General features: G+C 42.4%; 1 protein-coding gene and 1 long non-coding RNA gene across 5 annotated transcripts in view; one reads left to right on the top strand and one right to left on the bottom strand.

Annotated features, from left to right (window-relative positions):
- The window catches only part of LOC102075823 (uncharacterized), a 41,739-nt gene extending 41,589 nt beyond the window's left edge, over window positions 1-150 (top strand). For both annotated transcript variants that reach the window (XR_002056657.2, XR_266717.2), the window contains exon 4: window positions 17-150. This is a non-coding gene — a long non-coding RNA (uncharacterized LOC102075823). The remainder of the gene's footprint in view (window positions 1-16) is intronic.
- gpc3 (glypican 3) overlaps window positions 1-16,089 on the bottom strand; it is a 206,204-nt gene that overhangs the window by 36,697 nt on the left and 153,418 nt on the right. For all 3 annotated transcript variants that reach the window (XM_025898218.1, XM_019346170.1, XM_019346169.1), the window contains exons 4-6: window positions 6,520-6,665; window positions 5,902-6,027; window positions 159-270 (exon numbers count right to left, since the gene is read on the bottom strand). In XM_025898218.1, the coding sequence (XP_025754003.1) occupies window positions 159-270; window positions 5,902-6,027; window positions 6,520-6,665 (384 nt within the window). The remainder of the gene's footprint in view (window positions 1-158; window positions 271-5,901; window positions 6,028-6,519; window positions 6,666-16,089) is intronic.

Below are 16,089 nucleotides of genomic sequence, written 5' to 3'. Positions count from 1 at the left end.
GTGCTGACCCCCACAGGAGCTGCAGAGCAGGGCCTCCAGCAGCTTGGGAATCAGCGTCCAACTGTGAGCCAAGAAGCAGAGCTAATGGGAGAGTGGACTATCCCACCTCTGCAGAGCTGGAGCTATAACCATAAAGGAAATAAAAGAGCACAGCTCACCTGGTTGATGTGTTTGAGTTTGTCTATGATCTGGCTGATGACCGGCTCCGGCGGCTTGTTGCTCCTGGACTCTGAGCTGGGGTGCAGTCGTTTTAGGCCGGGCCCAGGATATCTGAAAGGACAGGAAGAAAATGCTTAAATAAGCCTTGTGTTGATGAAACTCTGAAGAGCTTCAGTGACTTCAGGCTAAGCTACCTTTGTGGAAGACACAAACAGGGCTTTTATCACCATCTAGTGTTGATAAGAGGAATCGCAGGTCTTCTGGGTTTTAGTTTCCTGAGCTAAAAAGCTCATTTGTCAATGAGCTCTGACCAAAAAACCAACTTTTCCCTCACTGGAGAAGCTACAGCTACAAAACCAGAGGCAGGTTGATATTTTTCTGAGATCTGCTGTTTAAAGACAGCTTAATGTTATTAATATAGTTATAAAGGCTGCAATTCATCACTCATCACATGCTAACTCTGAACATCTGCCTTCAAGAGACAGGCTGTTACATTACCACCCTCTGTGACATTTTTAAGTGTTTCAAGGGCGCCGACAACATCCCCAAAGATCTTGAACTATCATGTAAAGTTTGGCTGCTGATTAATTTCATGCACATTATCTGCTCAGTTAGTAGCTTTTTAATCATCTGAAGTTAATGAGAGAACATTAGCAGAGATGTATTTTTGCCCTGCTTTAGCTGTGAGGGTATATTTAGGTAGAAGCAGCACACGGGCAGGCTCTTACACGCCTAAATGTACGACTGAGGAAGTGCTGCTCTGTTTACACTTGTGTACACTATCAAGAGGAGGAGCTGGGATGTCTGAAAGGTAGATTTCTCCACAGCTGTTGTGTTTCATGTTGAGACTTTCCTGCAGGTGTGTTTTTTTCACTTCTGACAGTCCCAAGGGTTTAACCCCTTCCTCACCGCACGCTCGGAAGGATGAGACTGGCTAATTCTGCTTGACTGAGACGAGCACGTTTAGGTGAACCCGAGTCAGACACGTCTCTCTCAGGTGCCGCAGTGGATGTCACGCTGCAGCGTAAATGTCGTCTGCTGTGTTGTTGTAAATGTTTGAAAAGATGAAGGACGAATTATTTTAGAGGAAAAAGATTAGCGAGAGTGAAAAAGGAGCCTTGAAAAAAGAATCTGTGCACACGTGTGTGTTTGTGTGTAAAGTATGAGGTCATCCTTTGTTCTCTCTCTTTTAAACAGCCCTGTGTGCACACTCCCCCAACACACACACACACACACACACACACACACTCCCCAACACACACACACACACACACACACACACACACTCCCCCAACACACACACACACACACACACACACACACACACTCCCCCAACACACACACACACACACACACACACACACACACTCCCCAACACACACACACACACACACACACACACACACACACACACACTCCCCCAACACACACACACACACACACACACACACACACACACACCTATGAGCTGCCGTCTCTTTTCATCCGTCTTTCGTTCTCCTCCAAGTCAGACTTTTCATTAAACTCAAATTACATTTCCCCAGTTATTTATTCTTCTTATTATCCATGATCTCATCCCTTCTTCGCTGCTAATTATCACATGAATAATGGAAAAACGTGTGATCAATTAAGCAGAGGAAAAGAGGAAATATGGTTAAGAGGAGGGCGGATTAGGACGGGGAGATTTTGAGTGACGATAAGAAGCCGAGGCAGGTTAGTGTTTCACATGATAAGTGCCTGTCAGATAATTTTACCACAATATAATTTAGCGTGTCTCACCGTTAAACCGTTTTTCACCGCCGACAGTCTCAGTTGTCGACTCTCGGCTCGTTATCCAGTCCTGCTTGTGTTATTGTTCGCTGCCAGCAGAGCTGATCACATCGGCTCATGCTTGCGATAACTTAATCTAATGTAACACTAATTACCACGCTGCCATTAGGTCCAGTCTGAGGCTGCCACCTCTCGCAGCAAAATAACCCGCAGAAGTAGAAGAACACTTCCTACTACAAGCCACATTCACACACACACACACACACACACACACACACACACACACGTTTATACAAACACCTTTTTCCATGCCTAAGAATCTTGTCTAAGACACACACACACACACACACACACACACACACACACACACACACACACTTGTGATTATTAACACTGTTCCTTTGTTTTAATGTCGCACTGAGAAAACACAAAATTCAGAGTTCATACAAACAGCTGTGATGGACTGAGCAGCGGGTGGGTGAACTTGAGTCTCATTAAAGTGGGCGCATTATGCTCTATACTTTTATTTTTGGAGCGCTGCATGATTCTAACTTCAACATAATCCTCATTATTCTTTAATCCTTAATCCTTCCCTGTCCTTTAAGCTAAATTAAGCCAAATTTCTTCCAATTGGCTGACTCCTTAAAAATGACAAGTTTGAACAGCAGGTGGGCGGAGTTGCTTACTTTACATCATCAGTAGCTCTGCTCTTCTGTACTGATGTATCATTAAAATGGTTGTAAAAACTGACACAATTATGCACTCGTTTGTTCAACCCAGCTGCCGTAGCAACGGTACAATGCAGCAGGTTTCAAAAAGCGGTGCACGACCGGCAGAAAGTGCTGCTAGCGACAGTCTGACGTTAAGTTTGTCAGACGGTGCCGTTCACATGGCAGGTATAAACGTCCTTAAAGCCTTAGCTTTTGGCAGATGGGATTTATTGTACATATGCTGAAATCATTGAAACGCTGACCATTTGTAATATGAGCATCCACCTCAGTAACAGCATATTCACATGGGAGACTCTAAGGAAGAGGATAATGGTTCCCTTTTAATGGCTCCTTGAAACGACTTATCTCGTCTCTTGGCCAGTCTGCACTGGTCCAGGTTGAACTTCCTCAGAAACTGTTGATGGATTGCCGTAAAATTTGGTTTTGCTCCCCTACATGCACAGACGAAACATGACACTGACTATGAAGATCACGTTGCCTTAACTTTAAACCATGAGGTTAATGTTTGAGGGTGGGGTGAAACTGTTCTAGACCCATAGCTGACGGAGGTACTAAATCATTTGCTTTAAATCAACTGTGATTAAAAAAACATATATACAGATATCCATTATTGTCTATGATATCTTTGGGACCACAGTAATTCTTACATAGCTGTACCACATCACAACAGCTCTCATGAATTCAGTCGAGTCTGTCAGAGTGTAACAAACCATTTCTGCTTTTTATTGACCCAGTTTGGCACTAATGGCATTTCTTCCTTGTAAAGAAAAGTTGGGGATTACACAATTAGATGAAATCTGCTGAGGAAATTCATGTTTTGCTCAGAAAGAATGGAAATACCTTTGGTGACACTTCAGCTTTCTTCACCTCTTTAAGTAGAACCATTTTTAAAAAAATAAATTTGATACAATCTTAAAAACTCTGAACTTTCCCATTAGGCTTGGTTATTCTTTAAGTGTCTATATATTTATAAAGCATTGCCGCTGTCAGCATCTTAGCATAAAGAGTCGTATCTGAGTCAACTCAAGGCCTCACACGACATTTAGCATAGCATGTGCTGCAGGATCTCAGACAACTATAAATAATTTAACACAATGCTAAAGGATGACAGTGGGCACGGAGCACGTGGCAGCCTCTGAGGCTGAAAACTGAGAGTTAAAGTCACAAAAACTGCAGTTCCTTTAGTGGCCACTTGAATCCGGCTCCCATCCACGTGGATTTAGGCTTACAGTTGGGCTGTGACCTAGAGCTCAACTCCACCTATCTGTGTTTATACTGCTGGTGCCTGTTGCAGCAAGTGTCTGTGCTTCACGGATGCAGCTTGCTAGCTAAGCTGGCTAGGGACAGCTAACTCAGCTACCTATCTTCATGTCCTTTCTTCTGTTTTCATCTCACTCTATCTCCTTCACGACACCCATGAGTCTTCTCTGAGGTCTTCTTCTTTTCCTCCTGTCTGGAAGCTCCAGCTTCAACACTTTTTCTCCAGTATATCCCCCCTCTGCACATGTTCAAACCTTCCCAGCTTGATAGTCTCATTTCTACTGCTGTCCATTCTGGTCACTCCCATCTCCAAACCGTACATCACATCAGGTCTCACTACCACCTTGTAAACCTTACCTTTCAGTCTTGCTGCTATCCTTCTGGTCCACATTTGCTTATTTCTGGCTGTAAAACTCAACATGGCAGCAGCTGAAACTCTGACTTTAGGTTTGAAAGTCACAGCTCAGAAAAACGAATCTTTTATATACGGTCTACAGCACTGACTCATTTGCACTCATGCTGACCAGTCTGCATGATTCCACCTTTGTGAGCTGCGGTTCAAAGCAAAGCTCATATGAAATATGAATTTAGAGCAAAAGCTGAAAGAGTGTTTTCTCAAACAAACAAACAAACAAACAAATCTCCAAACAAGAACAATTAGTGAAAAACTAAATATGATAATGATTTTCCATCTTCTGACCTCGTCTCAGTCTCCATCGTCACAGTCCCCAAAATGAAACATTCACGGTCGACACCGAATCTTATCTTTGAATCACTTATCACACATGCATGAATTTACACTGTCATTAGATCCAAAGGAGGAATGTTTTGAGTTGATACGGCGTTACGTTTTTATCACAGTTATCACGGCAACACTTTGATGTGGTGAAAAGTGTTCCTCCTCTGATCTGGCTTCCAGGTGTGATGGTAAACAGAGCCCGATAAAAGGCGCCTCATTTAGCTCCAAAGATCACTCCTCAAGTATCAGAGACATTCAGCACCCGACCCCTCCAGTGCTTATCCTCCCCACCCACCCGCTCTAAATTTATCTGCATGAGACAATGCACTGAATGAATGCCACATTTGGCTCTGAAGAAGGTCCTATCTCGGGAGATAATGGAAGATGATCCAGAACAAATCTCGGAGTGAAAATGCAGCCGAGTGAATCTGCAGACATATGCCCTCGCAGGTGACATGGAGAATTGCTTGCCGCGAGACACTGTAATCTCTCCATCATTTTGTCTCCTGTTCCTGCCTCCCCTGCACCTTCCTGTCGCACTGCTTGGTCCAGCTTGTAATCATCCCCTCAGGACAGCTCTGCCCCCTTGCCAGCCTGATATCTCCTCCTCAGACTCGGTTCCTTTTTTTATATCTTTGTGCCAGAAGTACCGAACTTATTCTCCTTCATCTTTGGGAACAAGAGTTAAAACATCCCCCAGTGCTTTTATAGGAAAATTTGTGCATCTACACTGATTTAATTCCACACATGATTTAAAAGCCTAAAAATCCTATGATATCTGTAACTATCTGAGCCAAATTGAAATCGGGGCCAGCTGACGGTGCAGGCGGAAAGAGCGCTGAGAGTTGTGATGTGTGAAGCCAAAGGACAGGGGTGAAATGAAATACTGTGGAAACCGAATGCTGTTCTGCGGGGTGCACAGGAGACGCTGGATGAAGGAGGAGAGAGCGATCGAAACGGCAATTAACTAAGCGAGAAGAAGGTGACAGTGTGCCTGACATTAATAACATCCCATAGAGCCAAAGTCAAGATTTACACTCGCACTCAGTGGGTGAGACGGTGGGAGTGGGGGGGCTTTGTGGGAAGCCCTTCAGTTCACCTACACTCCTAGATGTGAAGCTGGAGGGCTGGGAATTCAAGAATGGGAGCAAAGCGTTTGTATAAGCGATCATTTAGAGAGAGCCAATAAACTGTGAAGTGCTGATTCGCAGTCTGCAAACAAAAACGAGGCCCCCGCGTTACCTGTCTGTCATCTCCTGCCCGTTCCAGCAGAGGGAGTGGTTCGCTGGAGCAGGCTCGCGGCTGCATAAGGCCTCCCCGAGACCACTGTAAAAGGAGCTGAAGCCTCTCAGGCTGGTTATGAAGTCCCTGAAACACAAAGGCAAAGAATACAAACGTCAGTTAACACCATCATCAGCGAGAGGAGCAGAAAACAGCAGAAAAAGCGAAAGGAGGCAGGGAAAGTGCGAGAGACGGAATTCAGCTTGATAGCAGCGAAAGCAACTCGATTAGATCCCCCTGGAGAAGGAGAGAATAAAAGAGGCCAAAATGAGCAGTGTCTCTATTCCTAATTGACATTAATCTGGCCATTGTGCTGCTGAGGCCAGCAGCCCCCGCTGGGCGTCATTACACTGTTCATTTAAGCCTGTTACTGCATCAGAAGTGCTAAAAAAAACGCTCAAGCGGAGAGAGACCGAGCCAGCGCATCACGCGCAAGCAGGAGGGGACCTGTCGACAGTGTCAGGGGCAATATTTGTCTGTCAGGGAAAAATATTGCCCCCGTGGCACCCTGGAGAGACAGAGAGCCGCTTCATCATATGAAGAGGTCTCGGTCTGGATTGCGGCGCCGGATTTCCTCACCTGCGGAGGTCTGCCAACGTCTCGTCGGGGTCCGAGGATGACGGCTGAGCCCCACGGGCTGCGGCTGCGGCGGCAGGAGGCTGGGACGGAGGGGATCCGACGGAGCGAGAGGCCCGCTGAGGAGTCTGTCCGCACATCCCGCTCACCTGCCCGGGAGAGAGGGGAGATTAGAAAGGAAGATCTCACTTCTCCCCAGAACCTCTTCATCACCACTTATGTGGCACTGTACCCACTTCCTGCTCCTAAAAGCCTCTTCATTCAAGCAGCGGTGACACTGCAGACGCTAAGAACCTGTCAATACCAAACTGCTGGCCTTACTCAGCTGAGCGCCTCTGCAAATTGTCATCTGTTTGGGATTGTTTATTTTTGGGAGGGATGAAAGCACCGGGATTTGCATAACAAACAAGTCATTGTATCCTCTGCCAGCCTTGTTCGAATTTGTAATCATAACACTCCAAAAAAAAAAACCAAAAAACCTCCAGCCTCTCGTTTTGCTGCTTCTTTCCCGTATAAATGCCATTGTGTTTCACACGAGAGACAACATAACAATAATAAATAAGGAGTCCTTCTCTGTCTCTCAGAGATAATGGACCTGGCACATTCTTTTCAGGTGCAATAAAAATGCAAATGGCTGTTAATGTTTAGCTTGTGGTTTAATGATTTGCCGGTGGTTTAATTTCCCTGGGGAATACTGGCCGGGCTTAATTCTGCCATGTAATGTTAACAGCTAATTGTGCCCGGCTCCCCTTTAAGTGAAAAGGCTGGCATCACTGGCGCTGAATACTGATGGGATCCGATAGAGCGGCGACGGACATCTTCATCTGGAGCTAACCGAGGCCACATAACACACACACACAGAAATGCATGCACGCACACAGATTTTTTCAGCATAAACAAAAATGAATCATTTCATGCAATTATTCATTTGAGCATAATGCACCTAATCCCATTAACATGATAAACACACACTCCTACATAATATACTCTTTGCAAGCACTCGCATATCTTACAACAGCGCACACGCTCATTTATCGCCCGCGTGCTGACACACTGAAATGCTGATCGGCTGCAACACGGAACCATCAGGGTTAATCAATACAGCCTCGTCATCCAAGGATGGTGTTAGAGACTCACACACACACACACACACACACACACACACACACACACTCCTGACAGTCACAGATGGCTGAGTTCTCCTGCATTAGGCATTTACCAACACACAGCTTCCCTGACTAGCCATCTTCCCTACCGTGTGCTTGGGGGATATAACACACACACACACACACACACACACACACACACACACACACACACACACACACCTATTTGAGCTCATTGTTTCCTCCACCCCACGCTCTCCATCCACATCTTCCTCTCGTGCGATACTTTCGTTCTCGTGCGCCTGGAGCAATTGCCGGTGCTTCCACAGGCCATGATTAATGTGATCGGAGCTGCGTTTCTCCTTTTTGTTGGAGCATTCTCGGGAAGCCGTAGGGAAGTTGTGGCACAAGGGAGAGGACTGATTCAGCACGCACGCCGACACAGCCCCACCCCATCCCCGCCGATTGTTTTCCGGATTCTTCAAGGAAGGGGCTCATTAGTGGGGTATTAATATTACCCAGGGCTCGACTAACACAACCAACAGGAGAGTCTGCAGATAAAGCCTGCCTCAGCGGGAGAGCTCAGAAATATCTGCACACTTTTATCTGCACCGGGCAGCCTGTGCCTTTCTCTCTGAGGGAGAGAGGGGTGCTGGCGGCCAGTAGTACGAGTCACACAAACCTCGCAGCCCACACTTGGATGCACTGGCACACCTGCATCTCGGGATCCATGTGGCGCTCAGCACGTGCAAACATGGTGTAGAGATGCACCGCAAACAAATCAATGGAATTGCACACAGCGCTGGGACCAATGTGAGATCGGGCTTTTGTTTTCATTATGATCGCGAGGAGTTTCTAATAAGCAAACGGCTTCAGGAGCAAAGACGATACTATCGGTGTTATAGGATGGCACGATGCCACGCACAGCTGTAACAACATACTGGAGAAAATTTAGTGAGTAATGCTCGTGCTCCAGAGAAGTCAAGGCTCAGGGGACAGACTGAGTCAGCACTCAGCCCCCCTCCTCCTCCTCCTCCTCCTGTCACCAGCATAGAAACTAACTTCTGCTGAAATACACACTGTACACTGAAAAAAATAACAATCTGGACTGGCTGTAAATTCATGCTTTTATGTCATCTTTGCATTATTGTAATGGTCTGTTTTTAAGAGGTATCAATCAGAAATCAATGAATAGACTTCAAACTGTTCAGGATGCAGCGTCAAGGTTGGTTTTAACGAGTCTACGATGGCTGCTCGTTTGTTTCAGAATTGATTTTAAGATTTTACTGACTCCTTTTAAAGCCCTTCATGGCCTGGCTCCAGAGTGCAGACTAGAGCTGCCGTTCCTGTACCGACCTGTGTGCAGCCTGAGATCCCGCTAACTGTTCCAGCCTCACGTTTAAAGATAAATGACGATCGAGCGTTTTCTGTTTGGGCTCCTCGATTGTTGAACGACCTGCCAGACTCACTCTGGCCTGCTTGGTCAGTGGTTTCTTTAAATCACTATTAGAAACCCATTTATAATGCAGGGCCTTCTCATAAATTTGATGATAGATTTTATATCCTTAACATGCTCAGCTTACCTTCTTTTTGTTTGTTCAACTTGTACATTTTATTCATTATTAGGGAGTCACATTGATTTTTTTATGTTACACTTGCATGGGCTCTTTTAATTGATATGCAAATTTTCATTTTTAATAATTCACTCCTATTTTTGTATAAAGTTTATAATAGTGTAGTTGTCACGTTCCTGGGTCTGTTGACCCAGCGTTTTAAGTTTTAGTTTTTTTGGATGTTGATGTTTATGTTTAAGTTCTTTAGGTTAGCTAAGTTCATTTGTTTATTAGATTTCCCCTCGTGTTTTCTACCCCTGTATTTAAGTTTCCCTCACCCTTTATGTCACAGGGGTCGAACTCCAGGCCTCGAGGGTCGGTGTCCTGCAGGTTTTAGATGTGTCCTTGATCCAACACAACTGATTTAAATGGCTAAATGACCTCCCCAACATGTCTTAAAGCTCTCCAGAGGCCTGCTAATGAACTAATCATTTGATTTTTGTATCCACGTCAAGTTTCATGTTTGTTTTTTTATGTTTATCTTTAGTTTCCCCAGTTTAGGTTATTGTTTAGCTTCACCTCTGCCTTTTGTTTTGTAATCTTTTATCAACCTTATAAACGGTTCACTTTCTGTTAATATTCAAGTTGTCTTCCACGTTCCTTTGTGTCTGCATTTTGGGTCCTCTTCGTCACTCCATACTGTCACAATAGTGGTTTACACTTTTATCTAACCTAAGTGAAAGATTCCTGGTTTGATGCCAGGAGGAAACACGAATTCCTTTGGAATTGTATCTGGAAAGGAGCTGAAAGGAGCAGTTTTTTGTTTTTAATTTAAGGAAGTAAACTTTTTTAGATTAAGGCTGTCAGAGACAAATAACATTAACCTCCTTTTAACCCTAGGAAGCCCTCACTGTGAGGCAACAGTGCTAAATTTATGTCTTTACATGAAAATCTCCTTTTGTTCAACACAGAGGAAATCGTGCGTGCTCAGTGAACACATCATCATCGTCATCATCTGAGTTATCATAACAAATGTTTCCAGATTAACAAGAAAACTATTTCGTCTGTATTTTTATCTTATTTCATCATTTTTTATTATTATTTTTAGCTGAATAAAATGTTTTTTCACATGAAGTTTTAGTTTTTAGTTTAGTTTTCGTATAATGAACTCAGTAATGTCACTTAATCCAAAAATATCACGTTTTAATGATCTCTGTTATTCCATGATGAGTTATTCAATCCATGTTCCAACAAATATATATTAACTTAACTTGCTCAAGCAGTCACACTACAGTATGAGTGCAGTGATTTTCTGGGTCATTAACCAGCCGTGACTGATGTGTGCTCAGAAGGATGCGATCGTGTGGTGCTAGTCCACAACAACAAGCTTTAAAAAGTGCGGTATAATGTAAGGCAAACCCCCATATGATGAAGCAAAATTTGAAATAGTTATTATTATTAATACTGTCAAAAGAATTAGCATTATGCTAATGTGTCACTCCAACACTGGGTCACGCTAAAAGTAAGAGCATTTGAGAAAATAAGAAGGTTTCAATAAAAACAAACACTTGAGACTGTTAAAGTAGATTACACATAAAGAAGTAGCTTATACAAAGGCTAGTCTGGTGGGTTAAGCTATAATCTGATGAAGAAATGAACCCATTCTGATGTAGATCAAGCAGGACTTTTTCATCAGCGTCTTTTAGCTGGGGCCCTTTTAAATTCACCGAGGGAAGTGAAAATATGGATATTGTGCCGTCTGGATTGGAAATGAGGAATTGTCATCGAGCCTTTCAGAGTGAAAGATATTGTCGGACTTGGATTTGATTCAAAAGTTTTGCTTGCGTCAGTCTTTGCTGGCTGACTCACAAACACAGCCAAAGATCTCAAGTCCCTGTGATTCAAAGTGTGATTAACCGTAGCTGTGGTTACTATTAGAGCGCATTTCAAATCCTTTACTCTTAGCAAACTATTTCAACCTGTGGAGTTCAGGTGTTACAATATTGAATTGTGGCTCCTGAGCCATGAGTGCAGCTCACTAAACATGTACGTTAGTGTTCCTTTCACTGGCCCCGACCTTGGTTTATGCACAGACAGCAGACTTCACATAAGATAACTCATTTTTCATGGCACCTTAGAAACCAATTGACGTATCTTGTATAACTGCGAGGTCTCTCTTAATAAATTCATGGCTACATAGGTTGTAGGGTTAGGTGTCTTTTAGTTTGTGATTATTACCCACATGTTCCCAGACCATATCACAACCATAACGTGCACCAAATTCAACGACTGAGAGCTTATTAGGTGCCTCTTTCTTTTTTTCTGAGAATGAAAGCAGCCCGTCAGCTCAGAGTGAATAACTGGCTCTTATCTGCATATATCTGGTCAGAGACTTGGATTTTATGAAGGTAGAGCTTTACAGTGGAGCAATTGCTCACACGGTAACGCTGATGTTTATCAGGCTCTGTGTTTGAAATGAGTGTGACAGAAGCAACCTAATGGCTTTGGGGGGAAATGTATTGTTATGCTTGCATTTTATTTAGAGAAAAACATGTACTGAGGCTTTTTATCAGATTTGTCAGGAACGAAGCTTTTCCTCTTTACACTGCAGTCACACCTGAGATCGTGCTTTAACTGATCTGGTTTCTTTCCAGCGAAGAAAAAAAACGTGTATTTTTGTCAAACATGTTAAAGTTACAATTACAATAGATGTGAGCAAGGATTTGATCAAATCCTTCAAATCCTTCATTTTAAAATTAATTTTGTTTTATTGTCATTTCTCCTGTCTTACCTTTACTTTTTAGGTTTTTTGCTTATCAGTCATTATACTCACTGCTTCACTGAGTGAATGGGTTAAATGCAGAGACGAATGTCCCCACGGGGATCAGTAAAGTATACATTATTATAAATGCCGTTACTACGGTGGCCCTGAGAGGCCAAATGGACTGCAACTTAAGAAAACACCAACGCAAAACACAACAGAAAGAGGAAAAACGAAAACAGAAATAGGGAAAAACAGATTTCCAAAAGGACAAGGGAAGTGTTTCTGGGGAGACAATAACCCGACGGACCAGTTGCAGGAACCAAAATATGCTAAGCATTGCGCTGGGAGACACTTAAAATAAGTGGAGGATCTATCATCAGATTAAAACACACTTACCTAGCATGTTTTGGTTCCTGCAACTGGTCCGTCAGGTTATTGTCTCCCCGGAAACATTTCCCCTGTGCTTTTGGAAATCTGTTTTTTCCTATTTCCGTTGTGTTTTGTGTTCTTTTGCAGCGTTTTTCTTATTCCTGGTGTTTTCTTAAGTCCTTTTGGCCTCTCAGGGCCACCATACGATACTGACATATCAGCAGATGTCTAATATTAGACTGACATGTTGGTCGAGCTCTACTTAATTTCTTGCATTTTGATGAACTTTTTATACATCATACATTTTGACATTATTTTATAGCGGAAATGTATAAAAAAATCACCACTTTTTCTATTATTTTTAATTATGTGTGCCTATGCCAAGAGGCACACATATTACTATTCGTCGGATTTATTATTCTTATTATTATTATTGTGTGGATGCTTTAAGGCATCCACACTATTGTTTTCCTGTTTCTCTTTCTTCTTTATTATTATTCCAGTTGCCACTTTTTGTACGTTTTTTGGCACTTAACTACTTCCACAATTTTCAGCCGATTTTCACCGTTCAAATTTTAAACTATTCTGCTATTTCTGGAGATGGGTGCTATGACTTTTGGTATTTTATACTGTTATACTTTTTAAAATATTAAGCTTTTTTCCTTTAATTTGTCCCATTGAAATGAATGGGAAACTTCCGCAATTCTGCTAAAACTTGCTTGTTTTTGAAACTTAACTACTTTTTCCTACTTTCACGTAGAACAACCATTCAAACTTTAAAATGTTCACAAATTATTGGGCTATTCAGGAATGATTCAGCTTTATTATATCTGTTACCGTTTTCATCTTATCCCTCTTTAAGTTTTGAGTTTCATCTTTGTGATTTTTCACAAAATACATGCGTTGTTATGGTTGCTATGCACTTGGTTCTAAGTGAGCCACTGTACCTTTGGCAATTTTCTCTTCATGTCCGAACAACTTCTTGCTACTCGCTCAATTTTCACTCAACCCACACAAATTATACATCAAAACGTAGGTATTTTTGCTGGCTTTCAGAAAATGTCACCATCATTGTTGTGAGATTTATAGAATTTTGGCAAATCTCCTCAGACCAACACAAAGTCTGAAAACTCTCCATAGAAAGTCAATGGAGAGTTTGTTCAAAATCATCGCTTGATTTCTCTAATGAGAGGCATATTCGAATCGTCATATCTCCTTAACGAAGCGAAGTTAGAACATGAGGCTTGTCCCCGTATATCTTCAGACACTCCTGACGCTCACAATTCAAGAATTTTTTTCTCACCTATTACCGTTCTGAAATGAGTTAGACTTGTTTGAGGGTAGGAAATTCGTCCTTCGCTCAGATTTCTTCAGATTTCAAACTCTGGAAATGAGGCACTTTTTTCTCTCGTCATATCTTTTTGATGGATTTCCACAGAGACCTGAAAATTTCCATGACTGTTCACCAAAGCCTGCTGTCTCTTACGGTGAAAGAATGATATTGATACTCCAAATAGATTTAGAGTTAGAAAGCGTTGTTTGAGGGCAAGCCAAGGCAGTTTTCGCTTGCCTATACTCAGTTATGGTGCATTAGAAGTCAAATATCTTCAATAATTCATATTTTAATGATAAAGTGTCAACACTTTAAGATTCCCCCATCTCTTCTGAACAAAACGGTGTAAGAATGACCGTTCTAGCCCCTACGGTTAGGAAATTATGGTCATTTGTTTGAGGGGAGTCGTCATTATGAGAAATAGACTGCAAAAGTCCTGTGTCTCTCTGTGCTGCGTGCACCTGTTTTGGCGGGAAAAAGTGCACAGGCTCTCTGATTGGTGGATTCAAATTCAGCAGCTCCCAGGCTGCTTGACTGAGCTAGAAACGTACTTCTCTCTCCCTGTGTGTGTGTGTGTGTGTGTTTGTGTGTGTGTGTGTGTGTGTGTGTGTGTGTGTGAGAGAGAGAGAGAGAGCGAGAGAGAGCCTTTTGATGGGAGCATCTTATTATATCACTTAAATTTAATATATTTAGACTGGTTGACTGAATTTGGTCCTGTGTGTGTCTCTCTGTGCATGTGTGTTTCCATATGTGCCCATATTTGTGATTGTGTGACTGTTATACTTTTTTTGCTGATTTTTTTTTTCAATTAACAATTAGATTTGAGGGACCCTTAGCATGTTCAGGATTTTTCCAGCTGTCCATTTTGCTTTTCCAATTTTTCTATAAGTTATTACTGTTGTGCTAAGTCATAGCATTTCTGCTGCTTTTCAGTATTTGTGCTAAATACAGCATTTCTGCTAAATCATACTATTTCTGCTATTTTATGCTATTTGTGCCAAATACAGCATTTCTGCTAAATCATACTATTTCTGCTATTTCATAAGATTTGTACTAAATATAGTGTTTCTGCCAAATATAGTATTTCTGCTTAATTATAGTATTTCTGCCATTTTATAGTATTTCTACTAAATGTAGTATTTATGCTTAATCATACTATTACTATATATTTCTGCCAGGTCCCCAGGCAGCCAATCCTCTGAGGACTGAGACATTCAAATTTACATATCAGGGCCTGCACGGCTTCCCAGCCAGCCAGTCATATCTGAGGTCTGCCCTTTCTTCTCTCGTCATATCTCAGCGACGGATGTACAAAGAGCAATGAAAATCGCAGTCAAAGTACACCACAGTCCGCTGATTCACCCAGTACAAGAATTATGCTTCTAGTCCACCTAGTTTTTGAGTTACACGACGTTTTGTAACTCCAAAAAACGGCGCTCTTTGCCTCTCACCGCGATCTAATTCTGACTGCTCATCACCCTGTTTTCCAGGCGTTCATTCTCTTTCCCAGTGGCGCAGTTTGTAATGACACAGGTCTGCAACCCAAAGGTCGTGGGTTCAATTCCACCTTAGTCAACATGGTTTTTTACCTACAAATTCATACACTGTCACAGACCAGTAATTCATATTGATCATTTATTACAATTCTGCAAACTTTTATGATTTTAGCAGCTTTTCTAATATGAACCTCAGATTCTTGTTAACACTCCATGGCACAAATACTGTTCCCTTTAGGCTCTGTGTATGTGTGTGTGTATCAATATTTCTCCCATTTTAAAGTATTACTCCTCCATAATTGTATTTCTGTTAAATCAAAGTACTTTTACTACATCTTAGTATTTCTGCTAAATCATAGTATTTTGCCAAATCATGGTTTTTGTGCCAAATCATAACATTTGTGTTATGTTATAGTATTACTACTAAGTGGAGGAATTTCTGTCATGTTACAGTATATGTGCTGATTACAGTATTTCTGCTAAATCATAGTATTTCTACTATATTATATTTTTCTTTCTAAATATAGCATTTCTGCTATATAATTGTATTTCTGCTACCTACACATACGGATCAGTATCTAAGGTTTGACTCTTATCATCCACTGGAGCACAAACTGGGTGTCATCAGGACGCTACAACACAGAGCGAACACCATCCCCACAGACACAGCGGCCAGGGAGGCAGAAGAACAGCACATCAAGAAGGCCCTGAGTAAATGTGGTTATCCCAGCTGGACTTTTGTCAAAGCTGGGAAGGCGCCTAAAGAAAGCTCCAGCCGATCCAGGAGAGAAGGACAACCGCTGCCCAGGTGAAAACCTGTAGCGATCCCATATGTGTCAGGAGTATCGGAGCAGTTGAGACGCATTTTTTCGAAACACCGGGTCTCTGTGGCTTTTAAACCCCAAAACACGCTGTGCCAAAAACTGGTCCACCCCAAGGATCGGGTCCCCCA

This window comes from Oreochromis niloticus, linkage group LG2 (genome assembly GCF_001858045.2).
Source record: "Oreochromis niloticus isolate F11D_XX linkage group LG2, O_niloticus_UMD_NMBU, whole genome shotgun sequence".
NCBI classification, from domain to species: domain Eukaryota; kingdom Metazoa; phylum Chordata; class Actinopteri; order Cichliformes; family Cichlidae; genus Oreochromis; species Oreochromis niloticus.
The sequence above is the reverse complement of the archived record's forward strand: the minus strand, read 5'-3'. Positions and strand labels throughout refer to the sequence as shown.